The 15,634-nt window shown below is 36.5% G+C and overlaps 1 protein-coding gene across 1 annotated transcript in view; it reads left to right on the plus strand.

The window, feature by feature from the left end:
• Hecw1 (HECT, C2 and WW domain containing E3 ubiquitin protein ligase 1) overlaps positions 1 to 15,634 on the plus strand; it is a 411,800-nt gene that overhangs the window by 203,309 nt on the left and 192,857 nt on the right. The window contains exon 4 of the mRNA XM_027938390.3: positions 8,806 to 8,900. Within this exon, the coding sequence (XP_027794191.2) occupies positions 8,806 to 8,900 (95 nt within the window). The remainder of the gene's footprint in view (positions 1 to 8,805; positions 8,901 to 15,634) is intronic.

A 15,634-nucleotide genomic window follows, 5' to 3' on the forward strand; every position in this document is an offset into this window, starting at 1 on the left:
TAAAACTAGGAAAATTCTGGTCTCACATGACAGCTACCAGGGAAAAGAGGTTTCAGGTTATCAGCTGTGGTTCACCTTCCCGAATATTTAGAACTGGTCACTCCCGTTTCTTTAGAGTGCTTTTAAACATTTTGTATTGAAATTGGCTTATCTACTTAGTAGTTGAAACAGTAATATGCTACAACTACTCTATCCTAGCAGGAAGAGAAAGTCTCTAATTACCTTTTAACTCCACATGCAATGACCTCCAGATCAGAAATTCTGTCTGAGAAATGTAGAGGGGTTACAGTAATCAGCACTTGAATTGGAAACAAAATACAATCATTAGATTGTTTTTTGAGTTTGGAATTGGCCCTCTGGCACCTAAAATAAGTGTTTACTATAAATTAAAGTTCCAGTGTCATTTCACACAATGGTTTATTGTGAACAGTTTTACCATATTAAAATCATTAACATGGGATTTATTCTTCTATTCCAAATAGGAAATTAGTCAAATAATCCACAGTCCTTCATGCTAAAAAAAAAGAAGTCAATTATCACAATTACTTCAAAAAGAAGTTGTAATTAAGCATATTCATTCATTATCAGATAGCTCATAATGTAGCTATTAGAGAAACACAACTATCACATGCATATTTTTGTGAGTTAGGTAAATGTGAAATACAAAGAGATGCAAAATCTCTGTTTATTCAAAATTTATGACATATTTTCAGTTATTTCCCAATGTAATTTAAATTTAAATTAAGATGGCCAGCCCTTAACATAGCATTCTAAATCATATAAGTTTGGGAAGTGCAAATTTAAGTAAGATGATTTTTAAGCAAGTTTTGACAAATCAATATGATACCATAAGACTCAGATATTTTTTTGTTTTGTTTTTGTTGTCGTTATTTTGGTACAAATTAAAATGGCTTTTAAAATTACATATTTTTTTCTTTTAAATGAGTTATTCAGTACAACCTGCTAAAATTAAATGTGTCATAAAAGATAACTCTGCTTATTTCTGGTGTGGCCCAAACCAGAGCCTGAGGCATGAGAAGCTTTAGAATTCTGCCTTATGATGATCCAACAAGCCATTTCAATTTTCAATTAAAATAAATTTTTCAATATTAAATATTTGCATTAATAGTGAAATCTTCAGTGTTAGATGTTGTGTGAGTCAATGTTCCATTACTGTAACAAATAACTTAAGATAATGATAAGAAGGAAAGATTTATTTTGGCTCACAGTGTCAGAAGTTTCAGTCCATGGATAGTTGGCCCCATTACTTTGAGACCTGGGGTGAGGCAGCACATCATAGTAGGGGTAGGTTGTTCTGCTGCCTGCTCATCTCATGGTGGTCAAAGGGAAATGAAAAAGAGGCCCAAGTCACAATATCCCCCTTGAGGGCACACCTCCAGTGGCCTACCTTTCTCCCACAAGATTCCACCACATCAAACTGGGGACCAGGACTTTAACTCTGGCCTTTGGTGGACATTTAAGTTCCAAACTATAGCAGAAACCTTATCAACAGACGCTAATGCATTTATTTGAAAGCCCTTCACTCTTCCTTTTATTTGGATCAAAAGTCACAGCTGTTCTCTAAGCTGCTTATTTCTTAAAAATCAATTTAATTCATATTTATTTTGTTAAAAATACAAATGAGTATAGTGCACACAGGAATAGACTGGAAAGTCTTAAGTTTTCATATCATTAATATTTTCTCAAAAGTGCTGCTCTTATTATTTCCTCTTACTGAAATCAAATATCCTCCAGGTTCAATTTCATTTATTTCTTATTCTTTCCTTGCTTCTTCATCTTTTTGAGCATTTGAAGTTATTATCCTTCCCATTATTCCTTCTAGATAACTATTGAGTATGCGTCTTTCACAGGGATTATAACTTCTTGAGATAAAATTGTTTTTCTTGGATTTTGAGGACATAGTTTATATTTGTCTCACGTCTATTTTGCAAATGAAATATGATTAGAATTAAGTAGAATGTTACCCTGTAGATAATTTGGTTTGTCTGCATAAACAGGTGACTTCACAATGGAAGACATCTCTCCACTGTGCTCATCGACATTTGTCTGATGCATCAATTCTTGGCACACTTTGGCTCATAAGATCTGGGTACTTGTGCCCTGCAGATATTGTAACATGTGCAGCTAAAAACTTGCCAGGAATTTCAGATATTCTTGAGGCTGGCAACTTGTCGTGTTCAGGCAGCAATAGGAGACAATTGTGTTCTTCTTACAGATTATTTTTACTGGTTATAGAATTTCATGCTGACAGTTATCTTCTTTCAGCACTTTGAAGCTCTCAGTCCTTTGTCTTCCATGGTTATAAAGTCACCAGTCAGTTTAAAAGTCATCAATCAGTTTAATTGTTATTCCTTTGAAGGTTATCTAGCTTTTTTCTTCATTAACTGATGTTTTCCTTCTTCTTTTGCAAAGTTTTACTGTGATGTTGGGTTGCTTTGTTCTTTTGGATGCATAGAGATTTTTTAATCTATAGCTTGATGTCTTTCAGTACTTTTGCAGGATTTTTAGATTTCTCTCCATTCTCCACTCCTTTCAGTTTCCATTTATACATTTTAGATCACCTGCTCGTATTCTGTGTGTTTCCATTTTTTTTCTCAGCATGCTCTATTCTTGATTATTTTTTTTGACTTATGTTCCAGTTTCCTAAATTTTCTTCTCGTTTTTGTTTAGTCTTCTGTTAAACCAATCCATTAAGTTCACAATTTCAGAGTTTTTCAGAGTTTTTCAGGTTCTGAAGATGTTGATTCTTTTTTTAGACTTCATTCTGTGCTAATGTTTTCAGTCTTTTATTTTCTTGAATGTTGTAAGGGTGTATTCTGTAAAGCCTCCATCTGTAACTCAAATATCTGGAAGCCTCATGCATCTGCTTATATTGCCTGTTGTTGCTTTAAGTTTTGAGGTTGTTTGTTTGTTTTTACATTGCTTTTGTCTCTGCATGTGTTTGGTCAATTTTAATTGAGAATTACCCATTATAAATGAAAACTTGCATAAATAATTTGAAACTTACAATGATGTTATTTTCCTGAGATGATTTACATTTCTTTCTGACTTATGTCTAGTTTTTCAAAATAACTTTAATTGAATTCCAACACTTGAGATGATTTGGAGGGCTTGGACGAGTGTATTTGTCAATAGTTAATCTATTAAACTTCCGTGGATCCAACTTGAATCATAAGGGATTGGCTAGAGACCTCCTTTAGCAGGCCCTGAAGTCAAGTTTTATGCCATTTACCCTTCAAGTCTGTCAAAAGTTCTTTTCAGCTTCCCAGTCTCTCAGAGGCTTTTTTGGGAATCAACACAGGAACCCCCGAGGGAAATAGCAACTGCAAATCCTGGGCTCATCTCTGAGTTTTATCTTCTGAATCTTGACCTCATTATTTTATTTACCACTGCCTTGCTAGGTTCCTGATATCTTCAGGCTACAGTTTCCAGATTTAGGGGAGGAAATACAGTATACTTAATTAAATTTGAATTTAAGGTAAACAACTAATATCTTTTTGATATATTCCATGTAATACTTATGACATGCTTACACTAAAAGTTTATTTTCTGTTTATCTGAAAGTCAGTTTTAACTGTGTCCTATATTTTATCTGGCAACCCTCCTTCCAGCAGATCTGTTTTGCATTTTACAGCTTTACTAGATGTTCTCTGAATTACCTGGTGCACATTACTAGAAAGTGGAAGTTTACTTTTTCTAGCTTGTCAATCAACTGGAGTTACTAAATTTTTTTTTGAGCTTCAAATCATCATTTGAAGAGTTAACATAGTTGCTTAAATCCTAGCTCTGCCATAACCATATGTGTGACCTTGAATAAGTATCCTTACATTTTGGTTTTATTTTCCTTAGATGTAAAACAGGATTAACGGGTGACATTTCTTGAAGTCTGATTATTTGCCAAGCACTATGCTAAACACACACACACACAAAGGTTAATAATATTGCCATACTTTATAGGATTCTAGTGGGAATCAAATTATAAAATAATATAAATGGTTTGCTATGTGTTAAGTGCTAATTAATTAAGACCAATTTAATCATAACTTACAAACTTAATTGAATATTTTGCTTACTCCAGGTCTACCACCATCATTGCATACTATAGTTAAATGCGACAGCAGTTCTGCTAAATCCTCAAGAGCATATAAAAGGGGAAAAAAGCAATTTTCTTGTTTAAGTGACATAATAACAGAAGTAAGTCAACCTGTGTTTTCCGAGTACATGCTCCAAAATAAAAATTAGTCACAAAAACATATGTTTATAGAGGTAGAAACTTTGGTTTTGCTCTACTTTGTGAAGAAGCTTATCACCCCTTGCTCAAACTTGATAATAACTCATGAATTAGGCAAAATAAATAAATAAATAAAAGTGAAAACCCAAAATATTATACGAAGATCTATTTCAAAGCTACCATGAACCTATATAGGGTTAGTATGGCATCTTTTCTTCTGGAAAGTCTAGAACTACACCTTTTAATGCATGGATCATGGGCTGGATACCTTCATGTAGGACATCTCTAAACAACTATCCAAGTCAGCCCTGTTGATCATCTAGAAGCTAACAAAGGTGTTAATGGCTTTATGAGTACTACTTCACAAATAATTCCACTTGTTTTGCATAACAGCAGTATATGAAACAATATCTCTGACGTTCACCTAGCCTTGCCATTCTATATTAAGACTAAGGCTCAGAGAGCCATGGAACTCACACCAGCAATGAGAGCTGAGGCAAGAGTTGAACTCACACCTATTCCGTCTCCCATCACTCCTCTTTCCTTGATCATTTTGCCTTCCTAACCTTCTGTAACTACTTATATAAGTACTCCAATAAACAATGAGACTATTGTAGCAGAGATGGCTTGTGCTCAAAAGATGTCTTGTGCTTTGAAAGGATTTTTAAAATTATTATTATTTTACCTAGAAAAGCAGAGAAAGGCATGATCACAGTAGATTACCTTAAATAAGGTATCTGAAATAGTAACCAACAATCCTTTAGTATTTCTTGGTCTTTGGACCTTGATATTTTTTTCAAAGAGCAGTAATTGTTACCCATCACAAATATTTTAATCTATATACTTGAACATTTCCCAATTTTGTGTGTGTGTGTTCTCTTTTAAGAACCAGTATCCACCAGGACACTCTATCTTCTCTTGAGTTAATAAGGCAGAAAAGTCAATCAAATGAAACCAATAAAGTCAGGTATCACTTAATGGCTGGAATCTATTCTGAGAAATACATCATTAGGTGATTTTATCATGGAAAATCCATAGATTATACTTAATGTAAACTAAGATGGCTACAACATCACAAGGCTATATAGACTTATGGGATCACCATCACGTATACCACCATCCTTGATCTAAGCATCATTGTGTGTGCATGACTGTAGCTCTTGAATAATTTTTCAGTAGGTATTGATGGAAGACCCCTACATTGCATAATACTATAGATATAAATCTCTTTCCTGAAAAAAACTGAAAGTCACGTTAAACATTTTAATGTAACTGTCACCAGAATAAGTACAAAGTAACATGGAATTCTGGGGGATAGAGTGACTTTTGTTAAAGCCATAAAATAAATAATTTGCATTTTGTACTGTTTTAACATTGATGTATGACTTCCCTTCATAAAAACACTACCAAATAAGAAGAAATTTTAATATCTCTTTCAAATTCCAATGGAAAATCATTTTAAACTACAAGAGACATTTTACATTAAATCCAAAGGAACATTCATTAATAATCAAGTTGCTATGTACTGGAACATACTATTAAATACATGTTTAAGGAAAAAGAAAAAGAAACTTTGCCAATGATTCTCAAAAGGAGAGTATTACATTCTGAAGGTTGCCATGAATTCTTGACTCAAAATACGAAGTAATCTGTTTACCTAGCAATTGGCTAAACTGTGGAAGCAACCTAGATGCCCTTCAATAGATAAATGGATAAAGAAACTGTGGTACACATACACAGTGGAATATTACTCAGCAATAGGATTTAACACATGATTGTACATAATTTCCCTGACTTTTTTTTTCTCAAAGGCATTGAAACAATTTTCTGCTTTGAATGAGAAACTAGTAGTATCTGTTCAGGATGCCTGTTACCTCAAAATTCCTTCCACCAACTGAATTCACATTAAAGCCATTTGGCCCCTCCATGCTGGTCTCCCAGGCATCTACAGACAGAGTAGCTCATACACTAAATAACACTGATTCATTGTGATTAGCTAGCTGTATGCTCCCAGCTTTAGTCACAGTCCCTCCATGATCCCTGACCTATAAGAAACCTGCCTCTTGTGCTGAGAGTGTATTGGAGCTGGCTGTGTAGACCTGACATGAGGACAAAGGGAGATGTCTTGGAAAATAGGTACAGAAATAGGTTATTAGATTATCATCCAAGAGCTTGCAAAATAACTACAGGGAAAGAATGATGCAGGAAGGAAACTGAAAGTATTGACTTCTCTATAGAATACATCCACCTAAAACAAGAGGGTACGTTCCCAGGCATCATTTGGGCAGTGGAAAGTTTTAACAACTATAATTCAATGTATTAAAAAAAACTCAAATAGCTAGTTAAAATTTGATAGAAAAAAATATTTAATCTCACTAGTAATCAAAAAAAGGAAATGAAAATGATAATGAGATTCTATTTTAAGCTTATTTTTAATTGATAATGTTCAATGCTACCTACCAATAGTTGTCACGAGATGGTCAGAATCTGATGTTGCATATTCTGGTGGAAGTAGAAAGTGCTGTTGGAAAGCAATTTGGACACAAGAAGCAATTTGGAGAATACTTAAAATATTCATATTTTCTAACCCAAGAAAGAATATTACAATATTCATGTTTTCTACATCAAGGAATTTTCCTGTGTCAATTAGATTTAGGTTTAGCTACATGTAAGAGAAATCCCAAAACAACTATGGGAAACAACACAGATGTGATCAGAAAGAGAGGCTACAAAACATAGTGCTTAGTTGGAGATTATCATCCAAAATAAAATTGAGATTCTATTATTAAGAAGGAAAAGGAGAATGGATGTTGGGTAGGTAGCTAACAATTGTTGTCCCATTATCTAAGGAGCAAATTTAAACTTAAAATATAGTTTGCATAAAGTCATTTATTTTTAGGGAAAAGCCCAAATTTCCAAAAGTAGAGGAACACTTACAAATTGTAAATCTCTTCCACAGAACAAGAAATGTTATCTGCAAAGTTTTAAATAATGTTGAGCATGATTATTTAAGAAGAGCAAAATGCATCATAATTAAAGTTTATGCTCTCAAGGATGCAAACCCCATAGAATATTTTCATTTTATTTAGACTTTTCTTCATTAACCATATTTTCCATAACGAACATATCTTAAATCTATGCTCATAAAATTGTAGGTATTATTTTAAAACATTATAATTAAAGATGAATTCCCAGTTCAGAGAAATAGAATCTCAAATTGGAGATTTTTTTATATTGTTCCAAACAAAATTAATACAAAAGACCAAGCCATAGCCTGGTAAGTTTTTCGAATTTTAAGAAAAATATCCTATACACAGTGAATTGGGAAAAGCAGGGCACCCTCAAATGAACTATATTCAGGTTGCCTGCAGATGTTTTCCTCTACATCACTGAATGCCAGAAGGCAATGGAGCTACATCATTGTTAATTCATCACATCATCTTCATCACTAACATTTACAGAGCACTCACTGGATTTTTATCTAAGCATTTTTATTTGCTTAATCATCATCTTATGAGATAAAGTTTGTTGTTAGCTCTGTTTTCCACATGAGGAACATGAGGTTCTGAGAAGCTAAGTAATTTGCCCATTGTCTCGCAGATTGTCAATAGTTCCACTGAAAGTCAAGACAGTGTGATTCCCCCAAAGCCATATTTTTTCTGTTTACCTTCTATAGAACTTTGAAGGAAAACAAATTGTGATATAAAGAAGTTATCACTGATATGCACAAGATTTTAAAAAACAGACCTCCCATCCATATGTTGTAGTTCAATAATGTTTTAGTCAGTTTTTCACTGCTGTGACTGAAGGATCTGACCAGCAGAACTGTAGAGGAGGAAAAATTCATTTGAAGGCCCACGGTTTCAAGGTATTAGTCCAGGTCTTAGTCCATTCCTTAGGGATGGAGGTGAGGCAGAACATCATGGCAGAAGAGTGTGGTAGAGTAAAGCAGCTCTCATGGTGATGATCATGAAGCAGAGAGACAGAATCCAGCTCCAGATACAAAATATATATGCCATAGCCACACCCCCAATGAACCACTTCCTCCAGCCACACCCCACCTGCTTCTAGTTACAACTCTGAATTCCATCAGGGATTAATTCACTGATTGGGTTAAGATTCTCACAATCCAATCATTCCTCTTTTGAATCTTCTTGCATTGTCTCACACATGAGCTTTGGGGGAACACCTCATATACAAACCATAACAAATAACTTCTCAAAATCTTCCTTAAAATGACCCAGCTCATCAAACTACCTAAAATCTTAGAAGTAAGGGTATAAAAGCAATAATTTTTAATGATAGGATGAATGCTGAGAAGTATAAATAATGGATTTAACTTGAAATAAAAAATGTTAAGAACAAAACAATTTTTCATGACACATTTTTAGAAAGAAGTCAGATTTGGCTATGTAGGCCATTATTGTCAGGTGTGGCCTGGCTGGCTGGTGGGGGAATTAGGCTGCAGTTCCCAGATGTATCTTCTCTGGCCACAAGTGTCTTCTCCTGGGTTACTTCCTACTTCTGAGTACCATTTTATTTTTGTCTTTCAGCTGAAACCAAGATCTGTTTCAAATACTACCATGGAGTGAGTGGAGCCCTGAGAGCTACCACCCCCAGTGTCACCGTCAAAAACTCAGCAGCTCCTGTAAGTCTTGGCTCTGCCTCTTTGTTCAGACCTAACCCTGTTGCTTCTTTCTTGTTTTTGTATGTGCGCACACACACACACACACACACACACACACACTGAGATATATTGATAGCAAGAATAAGAATAGACAGACACATGTCAAAATAGGAAGAGGAATGTGGCTAAAGCCAATTTTGTTAAAGTTCATGCCACTTGTTTGTTAGAAAAATGCCAAACTTTGGTATTTTCCCTAGATAGTCAATGTTTGTATTCAAGATATACTTAATGGCAGTGAGTAAGTCTTTTCTTTGGAACACATTTTTTAAATTTCTTGGCTTTAAATATTTATATTTTCCCATGACTTAATTTCTTTTTAAGCTTGTAAACAAATGAATGAAATAGAATGTATTGGCTCAGATTCATCTTAGTCATGGAAGTATGAAATGAGAGACCGCAAAAAGACTAAAATCTCATCCTTTTCTTTATAGAAATGAGGACACATTGCCCAGTGAGACTAAGTAGTATACCCCAAGTCTCACAGTTAGCCAGTTGCAGGTCCAAGAATTAAACCACATCTTCTGTTCCCTACTTTGTGGCTCTGCTCAGACCTATGGTAATATGTCATTTTTTCCCTAAAATATAGTCTACATCTTTGTAGTGCTTCTGACTCAGATCTCAAATGAAATATACCTGGAAATGGCATCCCTTTTCCTTTCAACATAAATTTAAAATGACCAACTGGAGATTTTGAACAGAAAACAGTGAGGACTTTGTCTTGCAAGTGGAAGTAAAAAAGACTTTTTCCCCCTATTTAAAAAAAATAGAGAAAGAATTTGAAATGAAACAGAATGATTCATAAAGGACATTGATCCTAAAAAAGTGCCATTTTGTCATTTCACAAATCAGTCTGGCAGTGTCCTGAAGTGTGCTAATTGAGGACTTGGTAATAGGCAGGAAGATAAGCAAACTTCAGACCTGAATCTTGGCTGACTCTATGCTGAGGGGTCCGGCAGGACTAGACCCTGGGCTAGGTTGACCATGAGAGAGAGACACACACACACTTCAGGAGAGACAGGGAGAAGGAAGGGCCGTGCATACTTAATGGTTACCACTTTTCCCTGTACTACCTTTGCAGATTGGAACATGATGTCCATCACTTTACTGAGTGGGACAGGGATTTAAGTGTGGAATCTAGAGAAGTATCCTCAAAGTTCCAGGCCTCTTCTTCTGTCCCATATGTACAAGCAACTCTCAAAAGGAGTACCTGGGAAAGCCAAGCAGGTCCTGATTCATTTTAGCCAACCTTTGGGTTGGAAGGCCAACTACATAAAGGCAAAAAATAAATAATAAAATGAAACAAAATCAATCAAACCAGAGCCTGGGTGGACAGAACAGGAAGGTATTGAACACAATAGACAGAGAAGGAAGAAGATAGGAAGTGGAATAAAGCTAATTCAGGAAAAGTCTTCCTCATGCAGGTCTGGCCTTTGCCATTACTATCAAGTCACTTTGGGAGACAGTTCCTTGCCAGACACTCTGGTCCCTCAGCAGGGTGGGCCTTGCCTGTTGATGAGACTTGCCCCTGGGCTCAAGACTGGGACAGGAAAGGAGAGTTCCCCACCTTCGTCTGCTCACGCATGATATTATAGGAAAGTGTGGGCCAGCCTCAGAATTGAAATTGACCTTTAGTTTAAAGGCAGCTCCCTAGAATATTTGGCTTCTCTAAACTCAACCTACTGAATACTCCAGATGTTTTCCTGTTTCTCAGACCAATGCAAAGTGTGACACACGTCATCACACTGACGTGCAATGTAAGCTTAAAATGAAGCAAGACACAACTACCCAGAAAACAGCCTTGAAATATAAAAGAGTTTTCCAAAGCTGGATAAAATATCAAAAGCAAATACTTTCTAGGAGCTGCCATCACCATAAACAGGGATTTCCCTCTGAGAAGTGAAAACAAGTGCTTTGATCATATCATTTGACATAAAAGTTCAGGAGACGGCATTGATTCTGTTTCATCCTGACTTCATCTTTGTCACTCCATGTATGCTACTGTTGCTTGTACTTAACACTGAGACACTTCAAAATATTTTGTCATATTGCTTCTGTCATTACCATCTCTGTAATGATTTTCTCATATAAATCCATAGACACTTTGATGTTCATTGACACTCTAATATTTATCCCACTGGCAATTTCATTTCTCATTTTAATCACCAAGCATGCAAGAGTCCTGTCCTAAAGCCCATGTGACATAAGGGTCAGTGAGAGTAATCCAGATTTCCAGCTGCCACAATGAAACTGAACACATGGAGTTTCATGGCAGAAGGGAGCATGCATTTTCCTGAAAAACTGTATTTCAATGTGCAAAGTTTCATAATAGCCAGACTACCGTTGCCTTTATTGTTTTATGGTATGGAATACTTTTCCTAGTAGTTTCTCTTACATCACTCTCATTGACTCCCAGCACATCTAGGGCAGATAAGAAGAAGATTTTGTTTAAGTCATTGCTTGGTTATTACAGTGATGGAACAAAACCAAACCTACCTTATACTTTGTAACCCGGTTCAGTTATTAGTATAATCTAGCCACCTTATGGGTTAAATAAGCCTTTGCAATCCTGTCTGGAGACTTATGCACACTGTTTCTAAAGAGAAATGCTATTAAGTTTCACAAAGTCAGTTGACCAATAAAGTTTGAGTGTCCACTTTCAAATTGAGTATTGCTGCTGCTGCAAGAACCTCTTATTAAGAGTGGCTGTTCAGTGGCATCATATCATGCCCAAAAGGTCCTTGAGTTCATTTGTGATAATATACTAAACCTGTAATTCTTAGAAAAGGCAGAAAAAGATGTCAAATGGTCCTCTGGTATAACCAGTACTTTAATTCTCTGAGCATAGTAGGTTCTTGATATGAATTAGTTCTTTTTCTTATTTTCTCTTTATCCCTTATCTTTGTCTTCATCCTCATGGCAACTGTTGAGGTCCTTGTTATAAAAAGAGGATGTCATTTACTCTTAGGGTTCTGGAGCTCTCATTTATTTGGTAGCCTTAATTGTAGATTAGAAACTATGATGGGTGGAAGTTGTGGAGATAAATGAAATGTAAGCCCTGTCATGGAGAACCTGGAGATACTGTGTCATAAATTGTGATAGTACATGAAGTCCGCTGTACTGGAGCATGAAACCTCCTGTGCTGGCACATGGACAAAGGTGCCACAAGATGCCTGGGGCAGCTGTGCTGGCTTTTGAAGGAGAGGGTGTGTGGGCTAAGGTGGGCAGCCTGAATGGGACTTTGCCAGATCTGAAAGGGAAGCAAGACAAGGTTGGTGAAAGGAGCAACATGTGCAAAGACACAGGGACATGACATAGCACAGGCCTTCTGGAGAAGGAGATGTTAAGTTGTGTTAGGTCTAAAGAACAGGTGACTAATTTTCTCCATATATATCTCTGTACTTCCTTTCTCATGTTTGTATCTTGAGAGCATCTATTGTATGTTTTATATTTCCTGTAGAAAGTCATTTTATAGGTAAGCTTCTCCTCTCAATATTATTACCTTTGCTATCTTTACCATGCTCCTTACAGCCTCTCTTAAGAAGCTCTAATATATTTCCCCTCCTTATTTATGTATAAAAAGAAGGAAACATATCCATACCTACAATTTGCCAAAGAAAGAGTTGGTTAAACTGTCCTCAGACCACCCCAGGGCCCATCATTTGTTCTATGTTCTGACAATACATTTTTACACCCACCTCTTCCCATTCCCTGGAACTTAGCGGGCATCATCTGCAAGGTCTTCTGGACTAGAATGAGAGCCCTTCCTCTGTCTGCTGGTTCCCTCCAGAGCTGGAGATTCAGGTATAACCTGCAGCTGTCCTTGATGCAATGCCATATAAATAAGACCTTTTAAAGTTCTGAGCACCTTGTGTCACATCCCTGCTTATAAGACTTTCCTTGAGGATCATCCACCTGACAGTGCAGCTGCATCCCCACTCATGCGGAGGCCTAGGGACCTAGCTTCTGGTTACAGTAAACAGGTAGCTGTTTGAGGCATAACTCTGGCAGGCTCAGGAGGCAGTGTCCAAACAGTGATGAGAAGACCACAAGAATGAGGGGCAGGCAGAAGACATTCTGTTCCTACCTTATATGGGGCCATTTATCCTACAGTAGAGGGGACCCCCAGGTTTAGAGGCTGGACTATGTATACTCCAAGAATGCATCTCTTATATTGTCTTCAACATTAAATTTTGCAGAAATTCCATCAGAATTTTGGTTATGCTGGATTATTCTTATCGATACTTTAGATGACTATTGTCTATTTTTTTCAGTTTGTATCTCATGGCTCTTTCAATGAGAAATTGGAAGAGAACATATCTGAATCCTTTTGAAATATCTTTCCATAATCCTGCATTCAGGCAGTGGTCTTCCAGCCCACCAGTAAGAGACTTAACCGGACCTCAGAATGGCAGAGTTTCCCAAGACACTATTTTTTAATTGTAGTTTTTCACTAGTTGTGCCATATAAAGAAGTGCCTCAGTAAAAGAGAGACTTTGGAAAAGTTTAGAGCCATATTCCTCAAATCAATTTAGCTGTAATTCCAGCTCTCATGCTCTCACCACATTTTTGCCACTACAACCATGCTTTTTGGCCTCAGGTTCGGTCTTAAGGCTAGAAACCTGGTTTCATGAATTTTGGGGGAGGGGAAGGAGACAAGACTTTTATTTTTCTACTTGGATTTTTAACAGTAGTCATATGTGTTAGTCCGTTTTCCATTACTATGACTAAATACCTAAACAAACAACCTATAAAGAAGAAAAGTTTATTTTGGCTCACAGTTTTGGAGGTTTCAATCTATCATTAGTAGAGCCCATTACTTTTGGGCCTGTGATAAGGCAGTATACAATGGCTGAAGCATATGGTGGAGGAAGCCATTCATCTCATGGCAGTTAGGAAGCAAAAAAGAGGGAAACAGAAAGGAATTGAAGTCCTAAAATTTCTTTCAATGACCTTACTTCCTTCTAGTAGAACCAACCTCCTAAAGGTTCTACCACTCCCAATAGCACCACCGGTAGGAACCAAGCCTTTAATACATGGGCCTTTGGGGAAAATTCAAGATCCAAACTGTAGCATCATAGAAGTCTTTTATGAATTTATTGTTTTCCTGTTGCCTCCCTAATTTTTGCAGTATATCACCAATACTTATCTACCAGACCCTAAAAAGAAATTTCATCAACAATCCTATGATGGGACAAAATTTCAAGACTTAGACCCTAATACTTTGAAAATCAGTTTCTAAAATAAATAATCTTAATTTTGATAGCAAAGCAAGAAGCCTGAAGTAATTTCACAGTACAATATTTTAATTTTTCATTTCTTTCCATCACACATATTTCTACTAGTCTTTCCTTAGAGGACAATTTTAGAACGCATTTTGATTTGTAGATGTAAATCAAATGCTAGAAATAAAACATAATAAATGTAAACTTGAGTGTTTGAGATAAAATTGCACAGATAATTTACTTACATGCAAAGGATCAGTATTGCCCAGACATTTACTGGAGGGTTTCAGAATGATTTTTCTAAGGGAAAACTTTACAAGAGTTTCTGCTATTGTAACTTTAAATTCCATCTCCATTCCACAAAGTCAAGGGTAGAATGGGAAAGCAGTTTCTAAGGATGATGGGGAGAAGTTGATGGTTATATGTCGATATAACATATACCTTCTGCCAGCTGAGAATCCACAGTCACTTTTTGTCTCACTCTGAATCTGGCAAGTTGTGATAATGTTCACTGCCTCTTGCCTCTAATCTTTTCCCAGAACCAACTCCTACCTCCCATGCTCTCCCACCCTCAACCACCAATACATGGATAACTCTGATCCCTCAACCTTGAAAGACTTCTCAGAACTGAGTTATTCTGTGCATCTTTCTATAGCACATAGTTTCAATAATTCATTCATGCATTTATCAGTAAGCTCCTCTGGGCTAGCCACAAGGCATGTACACTGAATAAGACAAATCCCCATCCTCATGAAGCTGCTCTCTGGGATGAGGGAAGTGGGTAATGAGAGACAGACAAGAAAACAGGCAATAACAACACACTACCCTAAACATTCAGTAGGGGATGAATAGGCACTTTGGGAGGACCAGGGATAGGCAGGCCCAGAGTCTGATGGAGGGTTTTCCAGATGGAGGAAGTTGAAATATATGCACATCACAGCCCTGACCAGAGTCTTTCTTGATTATACAGTAATTAAACCCAGCATATAAGGATATGTTATTCACATGTATATTTTCAGCAAAAGTCTCTAGATTTTGACAAGATTAAAGCAGGGAGACATTTGGACATTTACTTTTTGGTAAATGCATCTGATGGACTCATGCTAGAAGAAAAAGGGAAGGAAAATCCGAGTCTCATCGGGAATCCTCTCTGATGAGAACTTCCCCAGGCCTGTCCACAGTCTCTAACCTCCCTAGCAGTCATTTGGAAATTTGAATTTCATCCTGATCCAACTTGAAGGAATTTGTTCAATTTCAGAGGAAGAGTTAATTCTGAAGAGACATTTGGGGCCTTCAGTCTGGAGATGTTATTTTCTGAAATGCTTTCTCCATCAGCCCTGGTTCAGCATCCATAGCATCAAAGTGGTTCACATTCCTTCTTTCTTAGGTCTAGAAAACAAAATGCCAATTAACATTCTGTGATCATCAAAAGTTCCAAACCTTCTCTTCCAGTTGCATTTTTCCAATGAAACC

Source organism: Marmota flaviventris, chromosome 1 (genome assembly GCF_047511675.1).
Source record: "Marmota flaviventris isolate mMarFla1 chromosome 1, mMarFla1.hap1, whole genome shotgun sequence".
NCBI classification, from domain to species: domain Eukaryota; kingdom Metazoa; phylum Chordata; class Mammalia; order Rodentia; family Sciuridae; genus Marmota; species Marmota flaviventris.